The sequence below is a fragment of the Carettochelys insculpta genome, chromosome 10 (assembly GCF_033958435.1).
Source record: "Carettochelys insculpta isolate YL-2023 chromosome 10, ASM3395843v1, whole genome shotgun sequence".
Classification (NCBI taxonomy): Eukaryota; Metazoa; Chordata; order Testudines; family Carettochelyidae; genus Carettochelys; species Carettochelys insculpta.
This window is the reverse complement of record NC_134146.1, coordinates 37358804-37383644: the sequence shown is the minus strand read 5'-3', so window position 1 is coordinate 37383644 and position 24841 is coordinate 37358804. Positions and strand designations below refer to the sequence as shown.

General features: G+C 39.7%; 1 protein-coding gene and 1 long non-coding RNA gene across 4 annotated transcripts in view; one reads left to right on the top strand and one right to left on the bottom strand.

Moving 5' to 3' along the window:
* LOC142018435 (uncharacterized) overlaps positions 1-20700 on the top strand; it is a 29007-nt gene extending 8307 nt beyond the window's left edge. For 2 of the 3 annotated variants that reach the window (XR_012646819.1, XR_012646821.1), the window contains exons 3-8: positions 590-741; positions 2756-2860; positions 5712-5931; positions 10381-10673; positions 10780-10878; positions 19768-20700. This is a non-coding gene — a long non-coding RNA (uncharacterized LOC142018435). The remainder of the gene's footprint in view (positions 1-589; positions 742-2755; positions 2861-5711; positions 5932-10380; positions 10674-10779; positions 10879-19767) is intronic. The other variant, XR_012646820.1, reaches the window with a different exon arrangement.
* Positions 7375-24841, bottom strand: part of PRKCI (protein kinase C iota) — a 50091-nt gene continuing 32624 nt past the window's right edge. Inside the window, exons 11-18 of the mRNA XM_075004248.1 lie at positions 22150-22236; positions 20745-20880; positions 16245-16332; positions 15082-15207; positions 13697-13776; positions 12511-12600; positions 12023-12138; positions 7375-10655 (exon numbers count right to left, since the gene is read on the bottom strand). Coding sequence (XP_074860349.1) covers positions 10568-10655; positions 12023-12138; positions 12511-12600; positions 13697-13776; positions 15082-15207; positions 16245-16332; positions 20745-20880; positions 22150-22236 — 811 coding nt within the window. The 3' untranslated portion in view covers positions 7375-10567. The remainder of the gene's footprint in view (positions 10656-12022; positions 12139-12510; positions 12601-13696; positions 13777-15081; positions 15208-16244; positions 16333-20744; positions 20881-22149; positions 22237-24841) is intronic.

Here is a 24841-nt window from a genome sequence, read left to right as displayed (position 1 = left end):
GCCTAGCTGCAAGAACGAAACATCATAAGGAAAGCTGCTTATTGGGAGAAAATGATAGCAAGCAGCAGATAGGAATAAGAAGATTTTGAGTTGGCAGGGTCCTTTCGAAAAGGACCCCCATCTGGACGAGCTGTGTAGGAGTGAAAATCAGCAGTTTCGAAGTGCCGCGGCCAGTAGCATGCTAATGAGGCACTGAATATGCCTTTCAGTGCCTCATTAGTATTCTTCAAAATGGCCCTTAGCATGGCTATTTAGAAGATTTCTCTTAATGTAGACATGGCCATAATATACGTCCCTTATTTTGGAACATTGTGTCCACAAAACATAACGGTGATGCCCGAGCTCTATTCTCTGTTTTATTTCAGCACAACTCAGCTGTCCCAAGGAAACTCCATTCTATACTTGGTTTTCTCAAAAAACAGAAGTGTCTGAGTTCAGGGGGACTTACTCCAAAATTAACTGTACACTAAGTGCAGTCTTAACTTTTTTAGTAATCTAGAATTAGATCTTTATTCTTGCTGGAAAAATGTAAATGATTAACTGAATAATGGAGTGAACTATTCAAAACCATTTTTGAATTTTGTTTCAGGAGTCCATTTAAGTGTAAGAGACAGAGTATCTCCAACAATTTTAGACTCATCTAATGGTACTTTTGTCAGCTGTGCTGCAACTAAATGTATTGCAGAGAACAAATTATTAGGAGGAAAAGATTTCTATCATCCAGTAAAACCACCATAATAGGTAGGTTTGAAGTAAGGATCAGCAAATACCAACAAGATAAAAGAACAAAACAATCTTTTTTTGTTATGTCACTAACTCTCCTTTTTGCCTTGTTCATAGTAAACACTTTCATGGACCTGGTTGAGTCCTCACAACCAGGTAGAGCAGACAGTGGTGGAAGGCTCCTACATACAGTGTATGAGAAGGAAGTTGAACAGAGTGCAGATAATACTGAGAAAATTTTTCAGTTTAAGCCTTGGGTGGACCAATGTACACAATTATCCAGTAATATGTGCTTGTGTGACAACAGAAGATGCAGTTTTATATCTTTCAGAAACAACAGATATGTTGGGAAATGCCCATACAAAACAGAATATGTAAAATAAGTGGCAGAGAAAACAGTAATAACCTGAACAAAAATTCAGCTGTCACTTGTACAGTTTTGTCATAGATAATGCTACAAACTTGAAGGTGAGAAGGTACTTAGAAGAAATGGGAGGAATAATATATGGCTGTAGTGTCCATTTAATAGACCTTTTAGCTGAAGACTTAAGTAATTCTTCTCCAGAAATAAAAGGTTGAAGTAAAAGGTACTTCCATAACAACCATTTTGCTTCACTGAAAAGAGCAGGAGAATCCAAACTTTGATGGAATTCTGTGGTTGAATGTTTTGAACCGTTTATTAAGAATTGGCCTAGTCTCATAAAACTTTGTGAAGAAAACAGAGATTAAATAGATGGAAGTATCTAACATTGGATTAAAGAGGAATGTAGAGGATATTACTGTATGAAGATGCCTATTATCTATAGCCTTAAACTTCAGAGAAATTGCTGATGCTGTCAACATTTGGAAGGCACTTCAAAAGATACTGATGAAAGAAATACCTCACCCAGAAAGTTAAACTGGGGGCAGTAAAGAAGCAAATGGATCAAGCACTAATTCCACCATGGTTTCTTGCAAACATTCTTGATTCTAGATATAGCGGTAAATACCTAACTTGGAATGCTGCTGCTGCCATGTCACGGGCATTTCAAAATCACTCCTCAGTTATGCCAGTCATAAGAAAGTTCAGGGCTGGAACAAAACCGTTTAATCAGTAGGTATTTACTGATGATGTTTTGAACAAAATCAGTCACCTGAGTTGTTGGAAATCATTAGCCAGGCACTTTGGAACAGTTCATTTGCTATGCCAACTTTTCACAGCAGTAGCTTCCTCTGCAGGCACACAGAATATTGTCATCATTTAGCATTATTCACTCAAGGCGTAGTCATCAGCTGAGAGTTGAAAAAACAGGAAAACTCATATTTCTCTATGTCTGTGAATCAAAATAACAGCAGGAGTTGGGGAGATGAGAGCTACTTGTAGAAGTTTTAAGGATACCAGACATTGAGTGTTGTGATGACTAATCTGTTAGAATTAATAGAATTTGAAAGTTAAAGTTTAAGGCCAGCTATGAGCTGGCAACTCAGGAAACTGCTGCAATTGCAAATATGAAACATTTATGTAACAAGATTTATTTTAAGAAAATAAGTGCTACTGTGTTCGTGATTTACGGCTTATTTCTAATGTACTAATGCTGCATCTGCAGCTTAACATAGGTAGAGTAGTATGTCCTGTTTCCTAAAATTAATAAATCAAGAAACAAAGTATATCCTCCTTGATGTTGTAAAACACTTTACTGAGTTATAAATTAATGTTTTGGTGATCGAGTTTGCACCATTGTTTGAGAAATGTGATGCATTATCAATGGGAAACTTGATTTTAATCAAGCTACCCTTCTTTAATTGCAATACGTAAAGGGGATTTTTTTTCTCCATGTATTTTATAATATATAAATATAGCCCAAAAGGGTGTTCATTATCCCACTTTAATTGAAAAATAGATACAGGTCTAACATATCCAACATGTCCTACAAAAGCCCTGAAGAGAGAGTTCTGTTATTTCTGAAATAGCAATAAATGGAGTGCACACACAAGATTTTAGACATTCAATATAAAAGTAAAAGGACACTTTTTTTTTTTTTTTTAAATCCAGCACAGGTCAACTTTAACATTTTTTAATGTAGTCTTGGGTGGGTGATGCCTCTGACCATGCACTAAGAAGGGGAAGAGTGAGACAACTGATCTGCATTTCTAATGTGTAAGTGAAAAGTTAAGTTCCAAATTACTGCCTGCAAAGTGAAGTGTCAACTAATGTTGTACTGAGACTTAAAATAAAAGTATCTTTCAGTTGAGCTGGTTAACACACATGCTAAAACTGTTTGTCAAAGTGCTAAATGTGTAAAAACATTTTGTCTCATTGTTTTCTAAGATACCATTCAAGTTAGATTTGTGAACAAAAGGGAGTTTTCTACAGATAAATTTAACATTTGCTAATGTTTCCTAATGCAGTCTCTGAAACAGCCAAAAAGTAAAATTTAATTGAACACAGAAGCAAAGGATAAATAAGCATTTTCTAGTCTAGCTAATATTTGTTTGCCATGTATTTTATTCTGACAAGCTAAGCTAAAACAGTTACTTTACTAGTATTTCTTAAGATACTTTAGGCCAGAGGTGGGCAAACTTTTTGGGTTGAGGGCCACATTATGGTATGGCAATTGTATGGCAGGCCATGAATGCTCACAAAAGTTGGGGCTGGGTATGGGAGAGGTGATGGCTCTGGCTGGGAATGCAGGCTCTAGGGTTGAGCCAGAGAGGAGGGGTTGGAGTACAGAATGGTGCTCTTAAATGGAGCCAAAGGGTCTAGGGGGTGGAAGAGGGAGGGGTCAAGGCTGGACAGGTGGTTGACACTGTTTGGGGGTATGAGCATGAAGATGAAGGGTTTTGGGTGCAGGAGGATTTGGGCTGTGATTGAAGGGTTTGGCGCGTGGGAGAGGGATCAGGGCTAGGGCAGGTTGGGGTGTGAGGGCGGGGTGGCTCAGGTGTGCAGGCTCCAGGCAATGCGTACCTTAAACAGCTTCTGGAAACAGTGGCACATCCCCTTGCCAGGTCCTACATGTGGCATGGCCAGGCAGCTCTGTGCACTGTCCTGTCCACAGATGTCACTTCAATTGGCCAAAGTTCCCAGCCAACATGAGTTGCAGAGTTGGGCCCAGGACAGCATGTGCAGCCCCTTGGGTGACTGTACACATAGGAACCTGAGTGGGGACTTGCTTCTGCTAGCTACGCTTAGTGAGGAAACACCCCAAACCTACTCCCTGTCCAGAGTGCTAGAGTTGGGCATTAAGGGCCCAAGTAAAAGGTCTGGCAGGCAGGACAAACTGCAGTTTGCCCACTCCTGCCTTAGGCTACATCTGTTAAAAAAAGATGTTACTGCAATATTAATTATAGAATACTCAAATTGGAAGGAACCTCAAAAGGTCAAGTCCAGTCCCCTGAGTTAATGGCAGGATGAAGTACAGGTATCTGACCTGGTCTTAAAAATCTCCCCTGGTGAGGATTCCACAGCCTCCATAGACCATTTATTCTGGGGCTCAGCCACCTGGGCAGTTCAGCAGTTTTTCTATTGTCCAACCGAGACCTTCCTTGTTGCAACATAAGTCTATTGCTTCTTGCATTATTAGAAGTTAAGGAGAAAATGTTTTCTCCTTCCTTGTAACAACCTTTTAGATACTTGAAAGCTGTTATGTCCCCTCTCCCTAAGTTTTCTCTTTTCCAGATTGAAAGAACTGGGTTTGTTTAATCTTTTATCATAGTTAATGTTTCATAAACCTTTAAATACTTCTGCTGCTCTTCTCTGGACCTTTTCCAATTTGTCCATCTCTTTCCTGAAATGTGGCACCTAAAACTGTTTAAAATTCTGCAATTAAGGTCTAATAAGTAAGGAGTAAAGCAGAAGAATTACTTCTCATATTTTGCTTATAGCACTCCTTTTAATACATCTTAGAATGATTTTCGCTTTTTTTGAACAGTGTTACATTGCTGACTCATATTTAGCTTGTGGTCTACTATGACCCAGATCCTGTCCACAGTACTCCTTCCTAGGTAGTCACTTCTCATTTTGTATGTGTAAAACTGATTATTTGTATAAATGTCTATTGTAGTATTTATAGTATTACATCTACAGAACTTGAGTTGTTAACATGCTAGCGCTGGCCTCACTAATGGCCTAATCTTATGGAGTGCTGAAAAGTTGCATCCTCAACTCCCACTAACATCAATAGCATTTAGGGCACTCAAAATGCATGCAGGATCAGATCTTTTGGGGATACCTGTATCAAGTGCTTCCTAAATAACTGCTGTTAGTGTCCCCAAAAAAGATTGTTCTGCTTGTCTGTCTTCCCCTTTTAAACCCAAGGAAGGTGAAATCTTGTCTGGCTTTCTTGGGAGTGGGATCTTGGCTATCTCAAATATGTGCAGGAACATGCCATTTAATTGCAGAATGGTTGGTGAGCCCAGAAAATTTGCATTCATTACTCCCTGTATTTTAATTAGTACTGCTAATATTTGATGTCACAATCCTACCAATCAGCCATAGAAGTATTCAAGGGTAGCCCATATGAATTTTCTTTCTACACTGCAAAAATAAGCAGAAGCCCATTTATCCTTTACAAACCATTTAGATCAATATCCTTATCTGTGGATGGCGACAGCTAATATTTCTGTGTAGAGGAGAGAATATTCTAGGCCAAATATCATACACTAGTCAACTTAGAATTGAAATCGGGAACAGTTGCATGACTTGTTTTCTTTTGAGCATTTCCAATTTGCAGCCTAATATTTTTCCTGAGTCGGCCCTCAGAAGGCAATGTAACAATCTCACACAAATTTAAATATTTGATAAATTACAGTAGCTAGAATGTCACAATGTGCATATAAAAGCATACCAGGAACCTGATAAACTAAAAAAAGAAACTGTTCAAAAAAACTTCAGAAGGAGAAAGTATCTGGTTGTATCAATGTGAATCGTAAGTTATTTTTAGCAAAATGAGTGATGCCTGAGTTTAGACACCTAAGTATATACTTTCACCTGTGTTTCTCCAACTTCATAGCACCACAACTCCCTTCTGGGCAAAAATCACTACACAATATCAGGAAGAAGAGGGAGAGTAAGCGAAGGTTGAGCCCACCTGAGCCCAGCTGTCCTGGATTGAGCGGGGAGGAGGAATCAGGGCCAAAGTTGAAGCCCAAGGGATTTGCCTCAGCCAAGGACCTTTAACCTGAGCATTGCTACCAAGTGCTGAAGACTTCAGGCTTTGGCCCTAGATTCCAGTAAGTAGCAAGTCAGCCCCAGTGAGCCCATTAAAACAGGCCCCAACCCCCAGTTTGAGAAGCCTCATTTTATCTTTATTTCATGATGAGAGACAAGGGCAGGAAAAAACCCTAATAAATATGGAGTTTTCTTTTGATACTTCTATCTATCAGTTCTCAGCACTAGTATGTGTCTTGGCAAAACATAGTTGCAAGAATTTTGCAAGAAAGTCTGTTGCTTTACCTATCCTTTTTGTTGATGTCATTCAATTCAAAATCCCACCTAGAAAGAAATTCAAGAGCAGCATGTCTCAACTTTTTCCATAGTAGGACCTTTGCCAAACCCTTCTTCCATTTAATAATACAGGAACAACCCAGTGATCAAAAGAGCCAGGTCACAAATCACATCCTAGAGAAATCACCCATAAGATCACACAAGGAGGGCAAGTGTCTTTTGAGGCTTTCGTTAGAATTCCAGAGGAATGCTCTAGCATGAATGTTCAGCTTCTAATACTAGAAAGTCACAGGATCTGCAAGCAAGAGTGACATAGACTAAGCCTATGTTTTGGCCTCACTGCTTAGGGAAAGCCAGTCAGACTTATCTTGAGAATGAGATGCTTTCCTTTTTGCTTTTAGGGCACTTAGGGGAGGCAGTTAGATGGTGTAGGAGGTGGCTGCAGCACTCACCTCAGAGGACTTTACTTCTCCCTAAGTCCTTACTGCAGTGTAGCCCACATAAGAATCAGAAAAAAAGATACTTTTCTTTTAGCAGAATGGAAATGGTTTGGTGAGGCCATCGTATGTACCCAAACACACAACCGGGATTAACTGAATATGGTCTGGTAGTCAAACCACAATATCCTTAAATACCTTTTAATATTTTTGTATACAAAATTAATCAATTTTTTGGTTACATTTGCAACATGATCTCCCTATAACAGCTACAAAATTATCCCATTCTCGCTAATATCTACAGTGCTATTTCCAACAATCAAAACTTTATTCCCAATGCTGTCATGCTCTGACTAGCAGTGCTCCTAAGCCATGCTCTTTTCTCTTTGGTACACAATTTTTTTTGTTGGCTCTCTACTTCAGGACTACCCTGTTTGAAGGCCTATAGTTAACTCTGAAATGTAAGTCATGCTGTGGGTCTACTTGCAAGAGTCTGATAAAATTGTATAATAACTGAGAGGAAGCCGTGCAAGTCTATACACTATCAAAACAAAAAGCAGTCAAGTAGCACTTTAAAGACTAGCAAAATAGTTTCTTAGGTGAGCTTTTGTGGGGCAGGCCCACTTTCTGTCCCACGAAAGCTCATCTAATAAACTATTTTGCTAGTCTTTAAAGTGCTACTTGACTGCTTTTTGTTTTGATAAAATTGTATGTACAGCATACAATCCAATTTCATGAAACCATACATCATCCCCTAAGTGTGTTATAAGCCATTAATGCAAGATTCAGAGGCCTAATATAAATGTTTTATTTAAAGACAATGTAAAAAATGTGTGCACAAATACAGGAAATGACTACACAGAATAATGTTCAAAATAGTGTTCTAGGTGAAACGGAAAAACACTAGCTACAGTATTCAACTAGAACAGCACCCAGAATCCAATTTGTATACAAAAAAGAAGTTACTCCACATCAACACATCATGATCCTGATGTAGACAGTTTCTCTCTACAAGATATAACAACTTACTATACTTGACTGTCCATGCCTGATTTCCCTGCAGAATATACTAAGACAGCCTCTACACATTTAACAACTTAAAAATTAACAGTTAACGTCATGGCACTTAGAGTTTAGAAGACAAAGTAAAAAATAGACTTGCAGTGACAATTGTTTAAAATATATATCACTTTTTTGTTAACTAGGTTGATAATAAAACAGAAGGCAGACCTTAAATTTAAGATACATAAATAAAAATGCATATATTCTGTAACATTATCTGTAAAAAATATGTTTTTGCATCAAGCACAAAAACTTCAAAGTGAGAATGCCATTCATCTTTAAGTGTATGATGAAAATCTGGAAATATACTTCCCTATGTAAAACTATTTTGCATTGAATATCCTATGAAGTTAAGCCACTGTAGAGCATCCAGTTCATTCCTCATTGACAGCAGCCTCTGATTAATACCGACAAATTCCCAACTTCTATACAGAACACAATTTTACAAGCTGGTCTGCCAACAAAGCTGAGTAAAGGGTGCAGTTGACCTGGAGCCTAATGTTTCAAAGGGGGCTGGTCCTTTGGCCACCACTGATATTACTTCAGCAGCAGTAGCAACTGCAGCTCCAGGCCCATTTGAAACACTGCAGCAGCACTGCTGCACTACTCCACGTAGCTCTGAGGAGGGAGGAAAGAGCAGCATCACAAAACAGAGCATAGCTAAGGGCAGATTGCCCTAGGCTCCATCCTTCTGCCCCACCCCACCTCTTCAGGAGCACAGAACCAGGCCCCCCTCCCACCCTGCTACAGGGCCTGCAGTGGATGTTGGTTCCACACTTTACAAATCAAAGGATATAAATACTGCAAGATTAACTCACGTAGCAATGAAACCGTAAGAGTTAAATAGATTAAGTCTGAAGAGCAGCTTGTGAATTAAGAGCCCATCTTAACACATTATACATGAGTATTATTTTCAGAGATGGGTGGGAAGGAGGAGGGGAGGACTCAGTACTTCCCAAAAATTGAGGCACATGAAACAACTTGTCAGTATTTCAAATGTAGCCAAATATAAACTAAAATGATATAGGTACTGTATTATGGGCAGGTACCAACTAGTGTCAACCTTTTATTAAAGCTACTAAGAGTACGAAACAGTTTAAGTATAGAAAGTATACCAATGAAGATAATTCACATCATCAAAACTGAAAATATAGTGTCCATACACTACAGCTTTCAGGGAAACAGAAGCAAAGGGGAAGCTGGTTATTTTAACTTTCTAAAGGCTTGTGTACACTGTGCTAGCAACTATAACAATGCAAACTAAGTACTTTTTAGAGCATGCCAGCAGAGAGCACAGGGCGGTTACAATGCAGTTTATTACTGTCACACTCCATAATATGCTTTTCCAGCACAGTGTGGACATACCTTAAGGTATATATAGTGTTTTTAGAATAGTGTTCTATTAAGTCTGCTTCTACTAGTAGTTAATAGCAGAGCTTTATCCTTTTACAGGAAAATTTGTATACATTTGACTGTCTCTAAAATCCCTTGTCCTTAAAAATATTCTAAAACCAAACATATATTTGGCATCTCTTTAGCCTGTATACTCCTCAAAAATTCAAAAAGTAGTTTGAATATTTAGCTATCTACATGGACGTTTATAAGAATCACACTTCCAATCAAGCCACTTCTTGTGTAAATTACTGTAATTTATTCCAATTCTTCTGCCAATTAGTCTGAGTCTAGTGAAGACACCTAAGAGTGGTAGAGCTTATTCATAACTCTCTCTCTCTGTCTCACTCACACTCACCGCCCCCCCCCCAAAAAAAAAAATCTGGAGTCAGTGAAGGCAGACCTTCTAGTTTTCAGATACTGGGTTACAAGGATAAACCCATGCATTCTTTTCTCCACTGTGAAAATGGTATGTTTTTCCAACACCATGGCAATAAGATTCTATAGTTTTACTGTCGTCTTCTCAGCTAGGGTGTAGCCGTAAGATAAAACATTTCAGTTTCCCAAAACAGCTACAGAACTTTAGGACTAAACAACATGAGGTTCTACATTCTTGGTTAGCTGCCCATTTCTGCTAAAAAGAATCTTCTATGAAGATTTTTGTTCCTAAAAAAAAAAGGGGGGGGGGGCAGGGAATGAAACGAGTTCCACTCATTTAAATGACACTTTACATCACTTACAGCTGTTGCTGGAAGGAACAGAGTTGGAAAGGCACTCACTTTTCAGATACCAAAGTGCGTGCGCGGATGTGCACGCTACACCCCAGTCATTACTCAGAAGTAGCTCAGGAGTGGAATCTATTCATTCAATTACATAAAAGCAGTCTTCTTTTGGAAGAGAATCAATGTTCCCTACTCCAAGAAAGTAGCCACTCTCCTTTGTGCTACCCACTTTAAAGAACTGCTGTCCTAGTGTAATTTGGTATATGGGAGCAACACTACATTTTCTACTGTAAACCTGGAATGATCAGTGTACATAACAAAGTTGAGTAAGAGAGGCTTTAGAAGTTACTAGAACTGAAGTCTTGTCAGTGTTCCTGTTAAAATGCAAGTATTAATGGCTTTCAGTGCTGTTTCATTATGTACCCTAATGCAACACATGCTCTTAAAGCAGTAAGAAGATTTTTCTCTAAGCAGACAGATACATTACTTACATACAGCAGTTTAAACAGAAAAATCCACTAGCTTGGAGTTAGGCCACCTAGAGACGAATGGCTGTTTCTATATTAAAAATTAGACTTTGGCAAGATTGCTGGAAGATTAACATTTCATTTTTTTCTTGCAGGTTAACACAAAAAGTTCAAAATGATAGCAAGATGTAAAAAACAAGATTGAAAACTGGTGACTCCATAGCTGGTGGCAAGGGTAAAGTGTTTTTCATTTGATGCAAGTGCAACCAAATAGTAACTTGTTTTGTCCGTGCAGAAAACAAGTGATAGGTGCAATATATGGCACAGCTCAGAACCAAGAGATCAGACACATTCTTCAGCTGACATCAAAAGAGGATTGATGTATTCAAAGCCTTCAAATTCAGACTGGTCAATCTTCTTTACAATATCACTGTTAAAATAAAAACTGGTTAGTTTCTTGAGTTAACACATTTGCTACTTGTAATATTACTAAACTAAGTATAAAAAATGCATAAAAAGGATGAGGAAACTAAAGAGCTGTTCTTAAACTTTAGAACCTGAAAGAGAAGATTCTTCTGCAGTCCTTGGAGGACCAGGAATCAAGAAGTTGTAGGGAAGCAAGCAAGCAAGCAGATAGGTTCATAAGAAAACAGGTAACAAATGTGTTCTGGTCTTCATCCAAGCACCAAAAAGTATGCCAAGTCATTCAAACACCCTGCAGCAAAATCCTAACACTAATGTATTGCCCTGCTAATCTCTAAAAAAAGTTACTTCTGGCTTCATAGCAATTTCTGCCCCCTCCTGCCTTTTATTATGAGGTGATGGTGTTTGAACACTGCATTCATAGGCAGTGTTTCAAATTTGAAGGAAAAAAAGATTGGAGGATGGCTCCACTTATGGGAGCTGCTTGACTTCCCTTGACCTTAGGTCCTCCTGGCACAGTGCTCACTACAGGTCTGTTATGTTAAACCTCTCTAAAATTAAGAAATTCATTGCTATACCTGTCAGGGCTTGTCTACACTTGCCCCCAAAATTTTGAGCAGTAAAGGGACTTCGAAGTAGTGTGAGCACTTTGAAGTGCCTGTGGCAACACACATGCCAACACTTTGAGGTTTGAAAGCTTTGAAATTGCCTTGGGGGAAAATTAGCCTAATGAAGTGCTGCGTATTCACTGCAGCACTTCATTAGTAATCTCCTGTCACCCTCATTAACATGCCCCCTTCAAAGTTGGGGGCAAGTGCAGACCCAGTCTCGGTGCATCTTCACTGAGGTATCTCAAGTGAGAGGGAAGAGTCAGGCAGTCAGTCCAAGACATGCAAGAGGTCCTCAATATTTGAATAAATATCATCATGGAAGATTTATCTGCTGGTCGTGCTTACAAGTTACTCATGCACAATGTTCCAAAATTATTTTATTAATATTATAGAAAGCCCACAAGCTCCTAAAATAAAATGAGTAATCTATTTTAGGCTAAATACTAAAGGAATCTGTTTGAATGTCTCTTTGGATACCCTTAAGACCACCTCCAAAGCAGCACTCATTGACTGTCTCCATAAAGGAACACTTTGAGAACATGTTTTCCACTCCCAAAATTTTTGTAATGATGTCGATGTAAAATTTAGTTCATTTTTGCAAGTCTAGAGAGAACAGACACTGAATGTAAGTTCCCACACCCCAGCAGTAGAGTGCAGTAAAAACCCCCATTGGGTACATCTTCTACGAAGCCAATCAAGTTGGCCTTGCACCTTTATAATATACTTTCACAAAAAAAGGTTTTGTTAAGTTTGAGGTACTTACTCGTCATCTGGAGTGAGCTGTACAGGTTCATTAGTGAACTGAGAATCGAAGTTATCAAGACCGAATTCACCCGATATATTTGGTTTAAATGGAGGAACTACCTGTTTTTGCTCCATCTAGAAAAAAAAATGATATTAAGTATGAGTAACAGCCTACCACAGTCTTCAAGGTGCTACAGGACTGCTTCTTTTTTGTGAAGCTACAGATTAACATGCATACTGGTTTTATCACAGAGGTTATATTAATGTTTAAAAAAAGACTGAACTCTAAAAAGGTAACTTTTAAGTTACATATTTATATAATTTAAAAATACTCCAGCAAATTAAAAAAACTCTTTGCTTATCATGTGTGAAAGGGTTAATGGAAGTTACATAATCTCTTCACGGTATAATTTGAAACAGAGTAATAAATTCTGAAATTATCAAATTTGGCATCCTGTTTAACTTTCAGGGATATGCTGCAGAAATCAATCCAACATATTTACGTACCAGATCCCAATCAACATTGCGGAAGAAGGGATGTCCCTGAATATCTGCAAATCCTGTTTGAGGATGGCAGCCTAAACGTTCCTTTGGGTCCTATGGAAGAACAGAAATGTTTTAAAGTGAAAAATCATTAGGAGAATGTGTGATCTCTAGCGCACAATGATAAAGTTGCTCATTACAGGTTTCATAATACATAGTAATGCAAGGTGTATTTGACTAACGTACTACCCAAACACAACAAGAAGTCCTGTGGCACCTTACAGACGAACAAAGTCTGTTACGTTAGTCTATAAAGGCACTACAGGACTTCTTTGTTTTTGTGGATACAGACTAACACAACTACCCCCGGATACTTGCCCAAACATCATCCATTCCACCTTCAGAAAAAGGAAGAATTGACTAATATATACTGTAGTTCAGTTACAAGCTTCTGTATTTGGTAATCACTACCACACACAAACACACCCCTCTGCGATTTTAGTTAAAATGTGCAAACATCACAATACATTGCACACTTGGGACTCATACAAACCAGGCCTTCACTAAATAACATGGGGGGGGGACAGCATTTAGTTTTAAAATAAAGTTTTAAGTGATCTTTCAGAAATTCCTTTTGAAATATTCTGACATTTCTGTTTCAATGCAGAATTCCCCATACACCAAGTATACCCACTTGCAATCATTTAGAATGATGAGAATTCAGAAACTCAAAGAAATTTCAGAAGTGGTGTTTCAACAATGATGGTAAAACTGTTTCCCTGATGCCTGGTTAACAAGGCCATTCTATGCATCTGTAGGCCTTTTGTTTTGTGGTTTAACCACTGGGTCTGGAGATCAAAGTTTCAGGTTTAAAAGAAAAAATATACATATATATTCAAAAACATTCAATATGATATATATTCAAAATTAATATATATATATATATATATATATATATATATATATATATATATATATATATATATATATATTCAAAAACAAATAATGCTGAATAGATTAAACTTTAATATAAAAATATAAAATCTATTCAGCATTATTTGTTTTTGAATAGCACGTCACAGGTTCAGATCTTGTTTGTGAAGCTTCATCTCAGGGGCAATTTTAATTTCAGTTATACCCTCCTAAGTGTAAGCTGACAATGGGAGTCTTGAAAAACTCAAGTTCAAAAATATATGGTTATAGCTCTTACCTTATTAAGAAAACTTTTTAGAACACTTGCTGCTTTAACAGAAAGGGATCGTGGAATGCGGATTTGTTTTTCCAGAATAACTAGGAGAACAGAAAACTCAAGATCAGATCTTTGCATATGGTTAAAGGTTCTTCTCTTTGTAGAGAAAACAAAAACACTAAATACACCAAATGCCACTTAATATCAACCTTAATATAAAGAACTTGCTGTTACTGCAGCATTTTGCCAGGAACCAATCCCACCTCATTAACTAATGAGAATGGGATCGGCATACTGACAATGGCATGCCATTTACTGAACTTCTGTTGTTTTTGTTGTGGAAAAATGGCCATAAGCAAAGGCAGGTTTGTAGGGCTGCAGCGGAAAAGGAAGCACAGAGAGATACCTTTCTTGGCTGCAACCCAAAAACCTAGCAGCAGCTCACATGGCCTTGTAGTAACACTTCTTTCCTGCCAGTGTCCCAGCACTGCACAAGAGGTAAAGGGCAGAGGTGTCTCCATCCACACCCAAAAGGGCAACCACCTAACAAAGGCAGACCAATGCTGTGGACAGGGAGAGGCAGCTATGGACAGGACAGCAGTGGACATAGCTACTGTGTAGTTCAGTGGCCCTCCAGCACCCCCCGCTGTTGCCCTGACCACAGCCACCCCTCACTGGCGAAAACTATGGCATCTGAGCTGAACCCATCTTCCACATACAAACAGACTTGCAAGGCTGCTGCCAGCAAAGGCACATGCCAGGGTTTCCAGTTGTAGCTCTACAAATCTATCTTCTGCTTACAGTAGATCCTTGCTTTATACAGACTCAACTTACACGTTTTTAAACTAACATGAGGGGAGCATTTGTAGTTCACTGCCTCCTGCACTTGCTAGGATCCAGTCTGTAATTTCGGGGGTTATTTTCATCAACCAGCTTTGCACAGAAGGTCTGCTTGGAAGAAGCCTCTGAAAAGCAGTTGTGAATGGGGAAGGCACCCCGAGGCTGCAGTGCTGGCATGCCACATCTGCTCTCCTTGGTATGAGGCAGGGCACAGGGCGCAGCCCAGCAGGGCTGAGCCTGCTCCCGTCTCTGTCAGGCACTGGAGAGATTGCGGGGACTGCTGCGGAGCAACACCACACTGCTTCAAACTGAGCCTCAACTTCACACAGCACGTATGGTAAAATACTGCAAGCCTAGGGGAGCTTGAAATCAGGCTGTAGTCTGGTTCCCATCTCTCCTGACTTGCATGGAAATTCACGTTATGCAGGGGTTGCAGGAACCTAACCCTGGGGAACTCGAGGATTTACTGTATTGGCAATTGCCAAATGATGGCAACTTTTTCCTCTCAGCCAAAGGATTGCTGATCAGCAGAATCTTTTGAACATTAAAATATCACCAATGCTCACCTTGAAAGAGATAATCTTCTGTGTTCTGATCAGGGTTGTCAGAGCTTCCAACAATATCAAAAGGGGATCTGCCAGCCATCATTTCAAACATAAGTACACCTAATGCCCACCAGTCTACACTGAAGCCTAGGATTTAAAAAAGAAAAGGAAGAAAATACAAGCTATTTTATCAGGGAGGACTTATTAAAATAAGTCTAAAGAACAAAGTATATTTTACAAATGAATAATCAGATAATCTTGATACTCCCAAAGGCATGCAATGGTGAAGTTATGTTCTAAAGATTATTGTACATTTAAGGTAGCGGCATCACTGGCAACAGAAATCTTCTGCTTAATTACTTAAAGGAAAAAAGGCATTTCTAGGGAAGTAGAAGGAATGGAGACTTGAAAGGTTGGTACTGGAACCCTAAAGATTAGGTTCTCAACCTTAAATAACTTTTAAGTAGTCATTTTAGTACTTAAGGGGAAAAAGACACTCAGTCCAAGCTGTGTAACAGTCTTTAGTGAGAAAAAGTGAGCAAGTGATCCAGTTCTAAGCTAACAGATGCTTTACCACAGAGATAGGAGAGGAGGCAAATTTATCTCAGACCCAGGAGAGAAGGAGATTGTTTACTTTAGAAAGGAGATGAACGATGAGACATGAAGAAAATACATAATGAATAGTATACAGTGGTAGATTTGGAGTTCCTCCTCTCTCTCACAACACAACAAAAGAAATTCTATGAAATTCAAGGGTAGCACATTCAAATCAACTCTGTCCCCTCAATCCCAGCACAAAACGCATAACTCAACTATGGAACTCTGTCACAGAATGTTCTTGAGACTAAGAGTTAAGACTGAAAAAGGGACTGACTGGGCATTTACATGGGTAACAATCCAGAGCTATAATACCTAAAGTTAAACTGTGGATGATATTAAAACCTCACACTTTAAGGGTTAGTGAGAATTATAAGGGATTATATGACTAATGGGGGAAATGAACGGTCCCACATATGCCTAATATGAGGTATCCTGCCCCTTTCTGTGAAACAGCTGCTGGCAACAGAATACTGGTCTAGCTGGACCCTGGGTCTGATTAATTATGGTGATTCTTTCTGCCACAAGTCATTTTACAAGGAAGTTAATGGAAATGCATGATGCAGAAGTAAAATAAATCAAATTACCATAATCCTCTCCTCGTAAAATCTCAGGAGCAATATAATTGGGAGTTCCGCAGAAAGTGCTGGTTGTGTCTCCAGGCCTTAAACCTTCCTGAAAAAGGAGAAAAAGAAGGGAAGAGTCTTACACTATGAGCTACAAATTCTTTATACTGCCTATCTGATTATAAAACAACTGTACTTTGTGCTTTTGTAAAGTGATTCATAACAAAATAAGTTACTAGAAGTATATTATCGTGCATGCAGATTATATGCATTTCTTTTCTAAAAATAGGTCTCTATGCTGAATGCACAGTACACTAAGAAAAGCTTTGTCTTCACTCACTGTTTTCTAATAATGGGTCAAAGAATGAAATTATATATTCCCTTTATAATACAAGAGATGTTTAAGCTATAAAAACAATACATTAAATGCATATTCATTAAACAACTAGGTCCACCCTTAATTCCCAATCAGAAATCTGTGGTTGGGGTATAATGGATTGCAGTGCTCTCCCATGACAAGCAAGGCGTAACACAAACCTAAAAAACAAAGCAATTGCAGTGGAAATCTGGCTTTATTTAACATAAAAACAAAACCAACAAATTAGCAAAATCAAAAAACTGAGTCAGACATCATTTTTCCTGTTACTAGTCAGAAAAAAAGTCACAGGTTAAGTCCAAGACAGGCAGAAAATGCTGAAGTAACACTCATGGAAATTTATGAGTTTGGGGTTTTTTCCTAGCGTTTGAAACAGATATCAGATTCCTATCCCAAACCTTTGTCTACAGAAGTGGTTTATCACAATTGGTTGCATCAAAATGCTGGAAAATTGGAGACATTCCTGAACAGACCACCACTGAATTCAGAATTTTGACTGTTCTAAAGTCTTGTGCTGTTTCTCCATCCACCTCAGCATCAGTGTGGGCTTTCAGCACATTTCAATAGGTTTACGTGAAACTAACAGCCTACTGATGGAACAAGTAATTAGCAAAATGCTGATATAAAAGTGGTAACTAACAAGTTAATAGACAGGAAACTCATTTTAGAAAGTGTATACTGTAGTGAGATGCATTACTATGCACACCTTTTTATCTTTGAGAAATAAATACGTTTCCTTTTTTTTTTTTTTTTTTTTAAAATATCCACGTGCAGAGTGAACTTTGTTATGTACACCAATATAGAGATGATGTGTGACACATCACCTCCATATTGGTGCACAAAATTTATTTTGCACATGGACCATCTGTGGTGATGGCAGAGCTGAGGGATTTGGCATTTGAGAAGGGGCTCAGGATTAGAGGTGGGGGGATGATGACTGTGGGGTAGGGCTAGGGATGAAGCAATTATTGTGTAGGATGGGGCTCCAGGCTGGGGCAAAGGGATTTGGAGTGCAGGAGCAGGCTTGGGGCAGGAGGCTGGGTTGAGAGTTAGAGTGCGGGAAGGGGCTCAGAGTAGGGGTATAGGGGCTAGGAGAGAGCTAGTGTGGTAAACCAAGCTCATGTCTGGGCTCTAAGCTGCTCCTGAGACTTCTCCCCGCCACTTCCATAGCAGTGGGAGTTGGTGCCTAGAAGCAGCAGCAGCAAGGGAGGTGGGGATGTGGCAGAGCAATGCCAGGTAAACACCCCATCCTATCCCCCCCACACTCAGACCTGAGAAATTCTTTAATCCAGAATACCCTGTTTCCGAGGGATGTCAGACTGAAGAGCTTCAAGTGTACCTAAAAACCACAAGTAAAACTTTCTGGGACGACGATCCAGTTTAGGGAATGGACCCAGAACTATTGGTGAATGACTAAATTCTAATTGTGAAGCATTTTAATTGACTGAAAAAATTCATATAAGCAGACGCCAGCTTGCTATCCTCAACCTGCCCTAAGAACACCATTTAAATCAGAATATACACACCATTTTGAAAGTTGAATTCCACACTCTGTATTAAGTTGTGATTATATTTTCCTGGCAAGCACCTGCTATACAACTTATTTTCTTTAATGTCTAACAATCAGTTTACAGTTGAGAAGTTCACAACAGCAAGAGAGACAAGGTCATATTTGCATGTTATATCCACAGCCTGAAAGCAAAACAATTCTGTTTTACAAAGGGGAAGGGAGGTGCAGTCATTAAGAAACATGCTGGCACTCCTTATGTGACCTATTTTCTGTGACTATTTTTAGGGTGAGACCTCTCTCCATATTAGTGTCTAGAAGAATTTTTATCCTCATTTTGTAGCACAAGCATTCCCATACATTTACTTTGCCTGCAAAATAGTGCCTTAATTGATCCCCTGGAATTATCTTCATGTCTGGTCTGAGTATTTAACTCCTCTGGAGGATTAGGGGAAAAACTATGCAGGACAGTTCTCTTGTGGTGCAGAAGGAACAACCAGCAGCACAGTGATGACCATTTAGAAAGGGCTTTGCTCATAACCTACCTCTGAAGACTGATATAAAAGGCTGCCACTTCTGTTTTGGCTAGGACACACTGAGGTATGGTAGGAAAGGCCAAGGTCCTTTATAGAACTGGACTAACTTCCCATTCTCAGAAGACCATGGGGTGGACTCATCTCTTGGCTAAGACACCCAGGAAGCTTTTACAGGTTGAACCTCTGTATCAAGCACCTTAGGACCTGACTGGTGCCAAACCAGAGAATTTGCTGAAACACCAGAGGCCAATATAATCTAGCAAGGGGACAGCAACCAAAATAGCAAGAAGAGCCATTTTTCTAATTCAGTAAAAAACTCAGTAATTCAAGAACCACAATGCACGTCAACAGGAGATTGTCAATAAATAACATCAACCCATACTTTTTGTAACTCCTATTTTAAGGACAGTGCACACAATTGGTAATGTGACACGTTTACTGCAGGACATTCACAAAGGCTATGTCTACACTAGCAAGTTCTTTCAAAATATTTTTCAAAAGAAGGGGCTCTTTCAAAGTTTTCAGCAGAGCATCTCCAAAATCATTCTTTCTAAATTAAACTGAAAGAACACAGCACTCCGTTTGAAGGTGCTCTTCCACTCCTGTTTCAGGAAGAGAGCCTTCTTTTGGAAGCTTCTTTAGAAAGAAAATTTGTGTAGACACTCTGCGGGCCCTTTTTTCCCCCCAAAAAAGCAGTCCTCCATGGTGCCTGATTTTTCAATCCCTGCCTCGTTCTTTTGAGAGAGTGGGGGCTGTGCGGATGCTCTCTTTCAAAAGAGCAGATTGCTCTTTTAATCCGCCTTTTTGCGTGTAGACACACACTTTCAAAAGAAGTCCTGTCGGAAGAAATCTTCCAGAAGGACTTCTTTCCAAAGATCGCTGTAGTGTAGATGTAGCCAAACCTTTTACATAGTCTTCACACTTCACATGTGTTTATACCGCTATCTTCCTCACTTTCACTCCTGAACCTTCTCTCTTTCTGGAGGATGGTAGGGGAAGTTATCAAACGTTTTGAAGTCACATACTGTGTGCAATCTAGACATGAGTTCATTTTTGGGCTTTTAGATGTTCACTGTTTATTGAAAATAATCAGAAAGGATTTTTTTCCCTCCTTTTCAATTACAGCTTTGGGAGCCACAAAGAAGTCCTTAAAGAGCTGCATGAGGATCTGGAGCCGCAGGTTGCAAACCCCTGGGTCTAACAGCATTGCCAACACTTCCACTGCTTACTGGGCTCTTTGAAGACACTAGCAAACCTGTTGCAGCTCCACTTGCAAGCAGAAGTTGGGCTGAAAGTCCAAGACAGAAATCTGTGGTAATGCACATCCAAAGTGTATGGCCTGGGCCCTGCGCTGGCCAGGGGAGGTACTGGGGGCTGGCATGGTCTGTCTCTCTCCCCCTCTCAGGGGACTGAACTTGGCACCGGCAGGAGGCTGGGCTAGGCCCTGTGCTGGCTGGAGGAGGGAATATGGTAGACACTTGCCTGGACAGACAGACAGACAAAGCAAAAATAATATATGATTTAAGGGTAAATTAGAGCTAAATAACAGCACAGAACACTCAGAGCCAGAACTGGTGACTGCAACAAAACTTTATGGGATCACAGGAAACTCAGCCACACCCATGATAAGCAGACATCAGGCTAACTAAAGTCATGCCAGACTACAGATGTTGTCAGACCACAGAGTGCCAAATTAGAGAGGTTCAACCTGTGTTCCCATCTGCCTATATACAGAATCCATGTATTAGGATTCATCTCTTTAAAATAAGAGACAGCCATAACTATACGGTTTGAGGTAATACCCTGATGTAATTTTTTTCCATTTTCAGTTTATTATTTTATCTTGCTACATTCTGCTATAAGCTTTAGATCCCAATATACAGTGGGTTGGAAAAACAGAAGGCAAGATGGTTCACATATATGAGTACAGCAGCATTTCTTGTTCTTCCCTCCTTTTAGTTGTAGACAGGAAAACAAAAAGCTTTGTTCTATTTCATATGAGGTATATACAAGTTGGTAACAGTTAATAAACTACTATAAATTACGAGGTGCCCAAGCAGGAAGTTTCACATTTTATCTGTTGGGAAATAATTCTCCCTCACCTTGCACATGCCATAGTCTGTAAGTTTAATGTGCCCTTCAGAATCCAGTAATACATTGTCCAGTTTTAAGTCTCTGTAGATTATCCCTCGTTCATGAAGATAGTTCAATGCCAGACTGATTTCTGCAGAATAAAACCTAGGAGGAAATAATATATTAAACTAGAATTACAACTACACCACAATAAATAGTACAGCAATGAAGTGTCCTTCGTGCAAGTCCACTCTGTAAACCAAGACTCTTTATTCAGTCATAGTTGTTTATAAAGTACAAAAACACACATGTATTACTCTACAGGACAAAAATCAAATTGGATTCTATTTCTTTTTGCATATCAGAATTATGGACTAAATTCAAGCTGCAATAATAAAGTCTGACCTCAGTTACACCTATGACCCCACTGAAGCTTCACAGATATAAATTGAGGCTAAAGGATTTTATTAGTAGTGATGATGCATCAGTAAAAAGAACTCAGCTGAACCCGCCTATCCCAGAAGTAGTCTGCAGAGATAAAAGTCAGGAAGATTTATACACACACATCTGATTGTAAAGAGAACAAAATTTATCTGATATCAATATACGGTCTACAGAGTACATTGTTAAAATGTGCAGGTGTATCTAGTGGGATCTCACTAGGGTTAATTCTAGGTGTGGTACTATTCAATATTTGCAGCAGTGACTAACAGGGTGAGGAGAACATATATAAAATCATTCTGCCAATGACATGAAGTTGGGAGCAACTGCTAGCACTATGGAGGACAGGATGGGAACTCAAAATGACCTTAGCATATCAGATATTTGATTTGAAATCAGTGAGATGAAATTCAACAAAGACAAATACAAAAGTACATCATATAGGAAGGGAAAAAGCAAAATGCACAACGACACAATAGGAAATAACTGGATAGCTGATTGTACACAAAAAGGTTTGGAGACTGAAGGTTCTGAAATCCCCATCTTTGGAGGTTTTCAAGAATAGGTTAGACAAACAGATGTGGTTTCGGTTTACTAGGTCTTGCTTCAGCACAAGGGACTAGCCTTTTTGCCTTTTCATGGTCCCTTTCCAGCACTGTATTTTGCCAATTCTATTCTATGAACAAATTTTAAATTATAGTCATGCTTTAGACTTTAGAGTCATTCTAGTGGAACTAGACCAAGTACTTCTGGTTAATATTATAGATTATACCTTTTTAATTCAGAAAAAAAGTATCTGTACCCTGCAGCACTAAAAATTAACGTTATAGGAACTCAGCGGAAAAAAAACTTTTAAACACAAACATCTCTGTCTCTTAACTCTGTTACCTAAGAGATTCGAGAGTTGGGAGCTGTCAGCATAAACTACACACAGCTGAATCATGTCAAAAATGTAGATTTCATAAGAAAAATGTTCTCTTAAATAAAACCTACCTGGCATGCTCTTCAGGTAGTTTCCTCTGCCGCTGCATATGAAACATTAAATCTCCTCCATTTACGTATTCTATCACAAAAAATAATCTGAAACATACAAAGATATATTATGCAAAAAGTGATCGTCTCAGCTTTGCATTTGATCTTTTTCATCCTCAAGAGTTCTCAGAGCTTTATAACTTCTGGACAGTAGAACTGACAGGGTCTAGCAAGAATTCTTCTATCACACATAATATGGATTATAATGGGTCACTTTCATTCCAACATCTTGGCTGTGTCTACACTAGCCAAAAACTTCGAAATGGCCATGCAAATGGCCATTTCAAAGTTTACTAATGAAGCACTGAAATACATACGCAGCGCCTCATTAGCATGCGGGCGGCCGCAGCACTTCGAAATTGACGTGGCTCGCTGCCGCATGGCTCATCCAGACGGGGCTCCTTTTCAAAAGGACCCCAGCTACTTCGAAGTCCCCTTATTCCCATCTGTTCAATTTCGAAGTGCTGCAGCTACCTGCATGCTAATGAGGCGCTGAATATGTACTTCAGCGCTTCATTAGTAAACTTCAAAATGGCCATTTGCATTGCCATTTCGAAGTTTTTGGCTAGTGTAGATGTAGCCCTTATGCTCATGTCTCCATATTTCAAGGCCTTTCTCAATACCTAATTAATATTCCAATAAAATTTGTCCCAGTGGTTTCCTTTATTGCTAAAGGAAGGTAATTCACCTTCCTATGTTCCCAAACCACCAGGGCTTCTAAGTTTCTTTAACACTGTAAGGGTGTGTCTACACTAAGAACTAACTTCGAAGTCAAGCACTACTTCTAAGTAGCCAGCAGAGAGTCTACACACATTTTCCCTTACTTCTAAGTTAACTTCAGAGTAGGAAGCCCAACTTCAAAGTCCTTACTCCATTTACGGGAATGGAGTAGTGCCCTACTTCAAAGTGTAACTTCAGAGTAGGGTGTGTGTAGATGCTCAGCTTCAAAGTTTCAGAGAGGTAGTCGTGTTAGTTGAGGTTGATGGTGGGGTGATTCTTCACTCTCACAGACCTTGGGAGGCAGGCCCGTTCTTGCCTACAGACAGCCTGCCAACCTTAAACAAATCCTCACCAGGCATGACCGTTCCTGATGTCTGATTTGTGTCCATCTCCCTGGACACTCAGTGGCAGATTTAAGGGTGACAGTTCTGAAAACAAAAAAATTTCAGAAATCAAATGCAGAGAGAAATCTCTGAGCTGCAATTTATTTGCAAATTTGACTCCATTAACCATGGATTAAACAGAGACTGGGAGTGGCTCACAGCTTACAAAAACAGTTTCTCTGCTTTGGGTGTTGATAGCTCCTCATTAGATGCTGACAGTGGCTCACATCCCCCTGTCTGATCTGACTTGTTTTTTCCTCTTTTGATAAGTACTGTTGATACTGGGCCATTTCCACCTTGCTGAATAGACCTTGTCAGCTCTGGCCCTCCCCCTTTACTGGGACCCCACTCTTTAAATACCCCCTGAAACCACGCTCCCTACTCATGCCTCTGATGAAGCAGGTCTTTGCCCACGAAAGCTTATGCTCCAAAATATCTGTTAGTCTATATGGTGCCACAAGACTTTTTGTTGTTAACTTCAAAGTTGCTTATTTCAAAGGTGCACCTGGAAGTAAGCAACTTCAAAGTTATTTTGGTAGTATAGCCACAGCCTAAGTGTTCTATATAATTATTCAGATTCCAAGGCCAGAAGGAACTGCTGTGAGCATTGAGCCTGATCTTCTGTAGAACTTTCCCAAAATAATTCCTTTTGGGCTAAGAATTCTGCCACTGAATAATGAATGCTACGCCTGAATCACCTACCCACCCCCACTATGTAAATGGCTCCCAAATCTACCTCTCTGTACCCAATCCCACCACTTAGTCCAAAAGCGCCTTTCATTGCCTTAGACATTTCAAAGCTTATCTGAAACTTCAAAGCTAAAGTTACATTTCCTCATGATTCCCCATAACTAAACTCAATTCTTCATTTACCCATTGTTGTGTATGTCTTCCCACTCATATCCAGTCTTCCACAAGGTCACACTTATACAAAATAAACAAAATGCAGTTTCCTTACTAAGGCTACGTCTACACGTGAAGCCTACATCGAAATAGCTTATTTTGATGAGTAACGTCTACACGTCCTCCAGGGCTGGCAATGTCGATGTTCAACTTTGACGTTGTGCGGCACCACATCGAAATAGGCGCTGCGAGGGAACGTCTACACGCCAAAGTAGCACACATCGAAATAAGGGTGCCAGGCACAGCTGCAGACAAGGTCACAGGGCGGACTCAACAGCAAGCCACTCCCTTAAAGGGCCCCTCCCAGACACAGTTGCACTAAACAACACAAGATACACAGAGCCGACAACTGGTTGCAGACCCTGTGCCTGCAGCATGGATCCCCAGCTGCCGCAGCAGCAGCCAGAAGCCCTGGGCTAAGGGCTGCTGCACACGGTGACCATAGAGCCCCGCAGGGGCTCGAGAGAGAGCGTCTCTCAACCCCTCAGCTGATGGCCGCCATGGCGGACCCCGCTATTTCGAAGTTGCGGGACGCGCAACGACTACACGGTCCCTACTTCGACGTTGAACGTCGAAGTAGGGCGCTATTCCTATCCCCTCATGGGGTTAGCGACTTCGACGTCTCGCCGCCTAACGTCAAAGTTAAC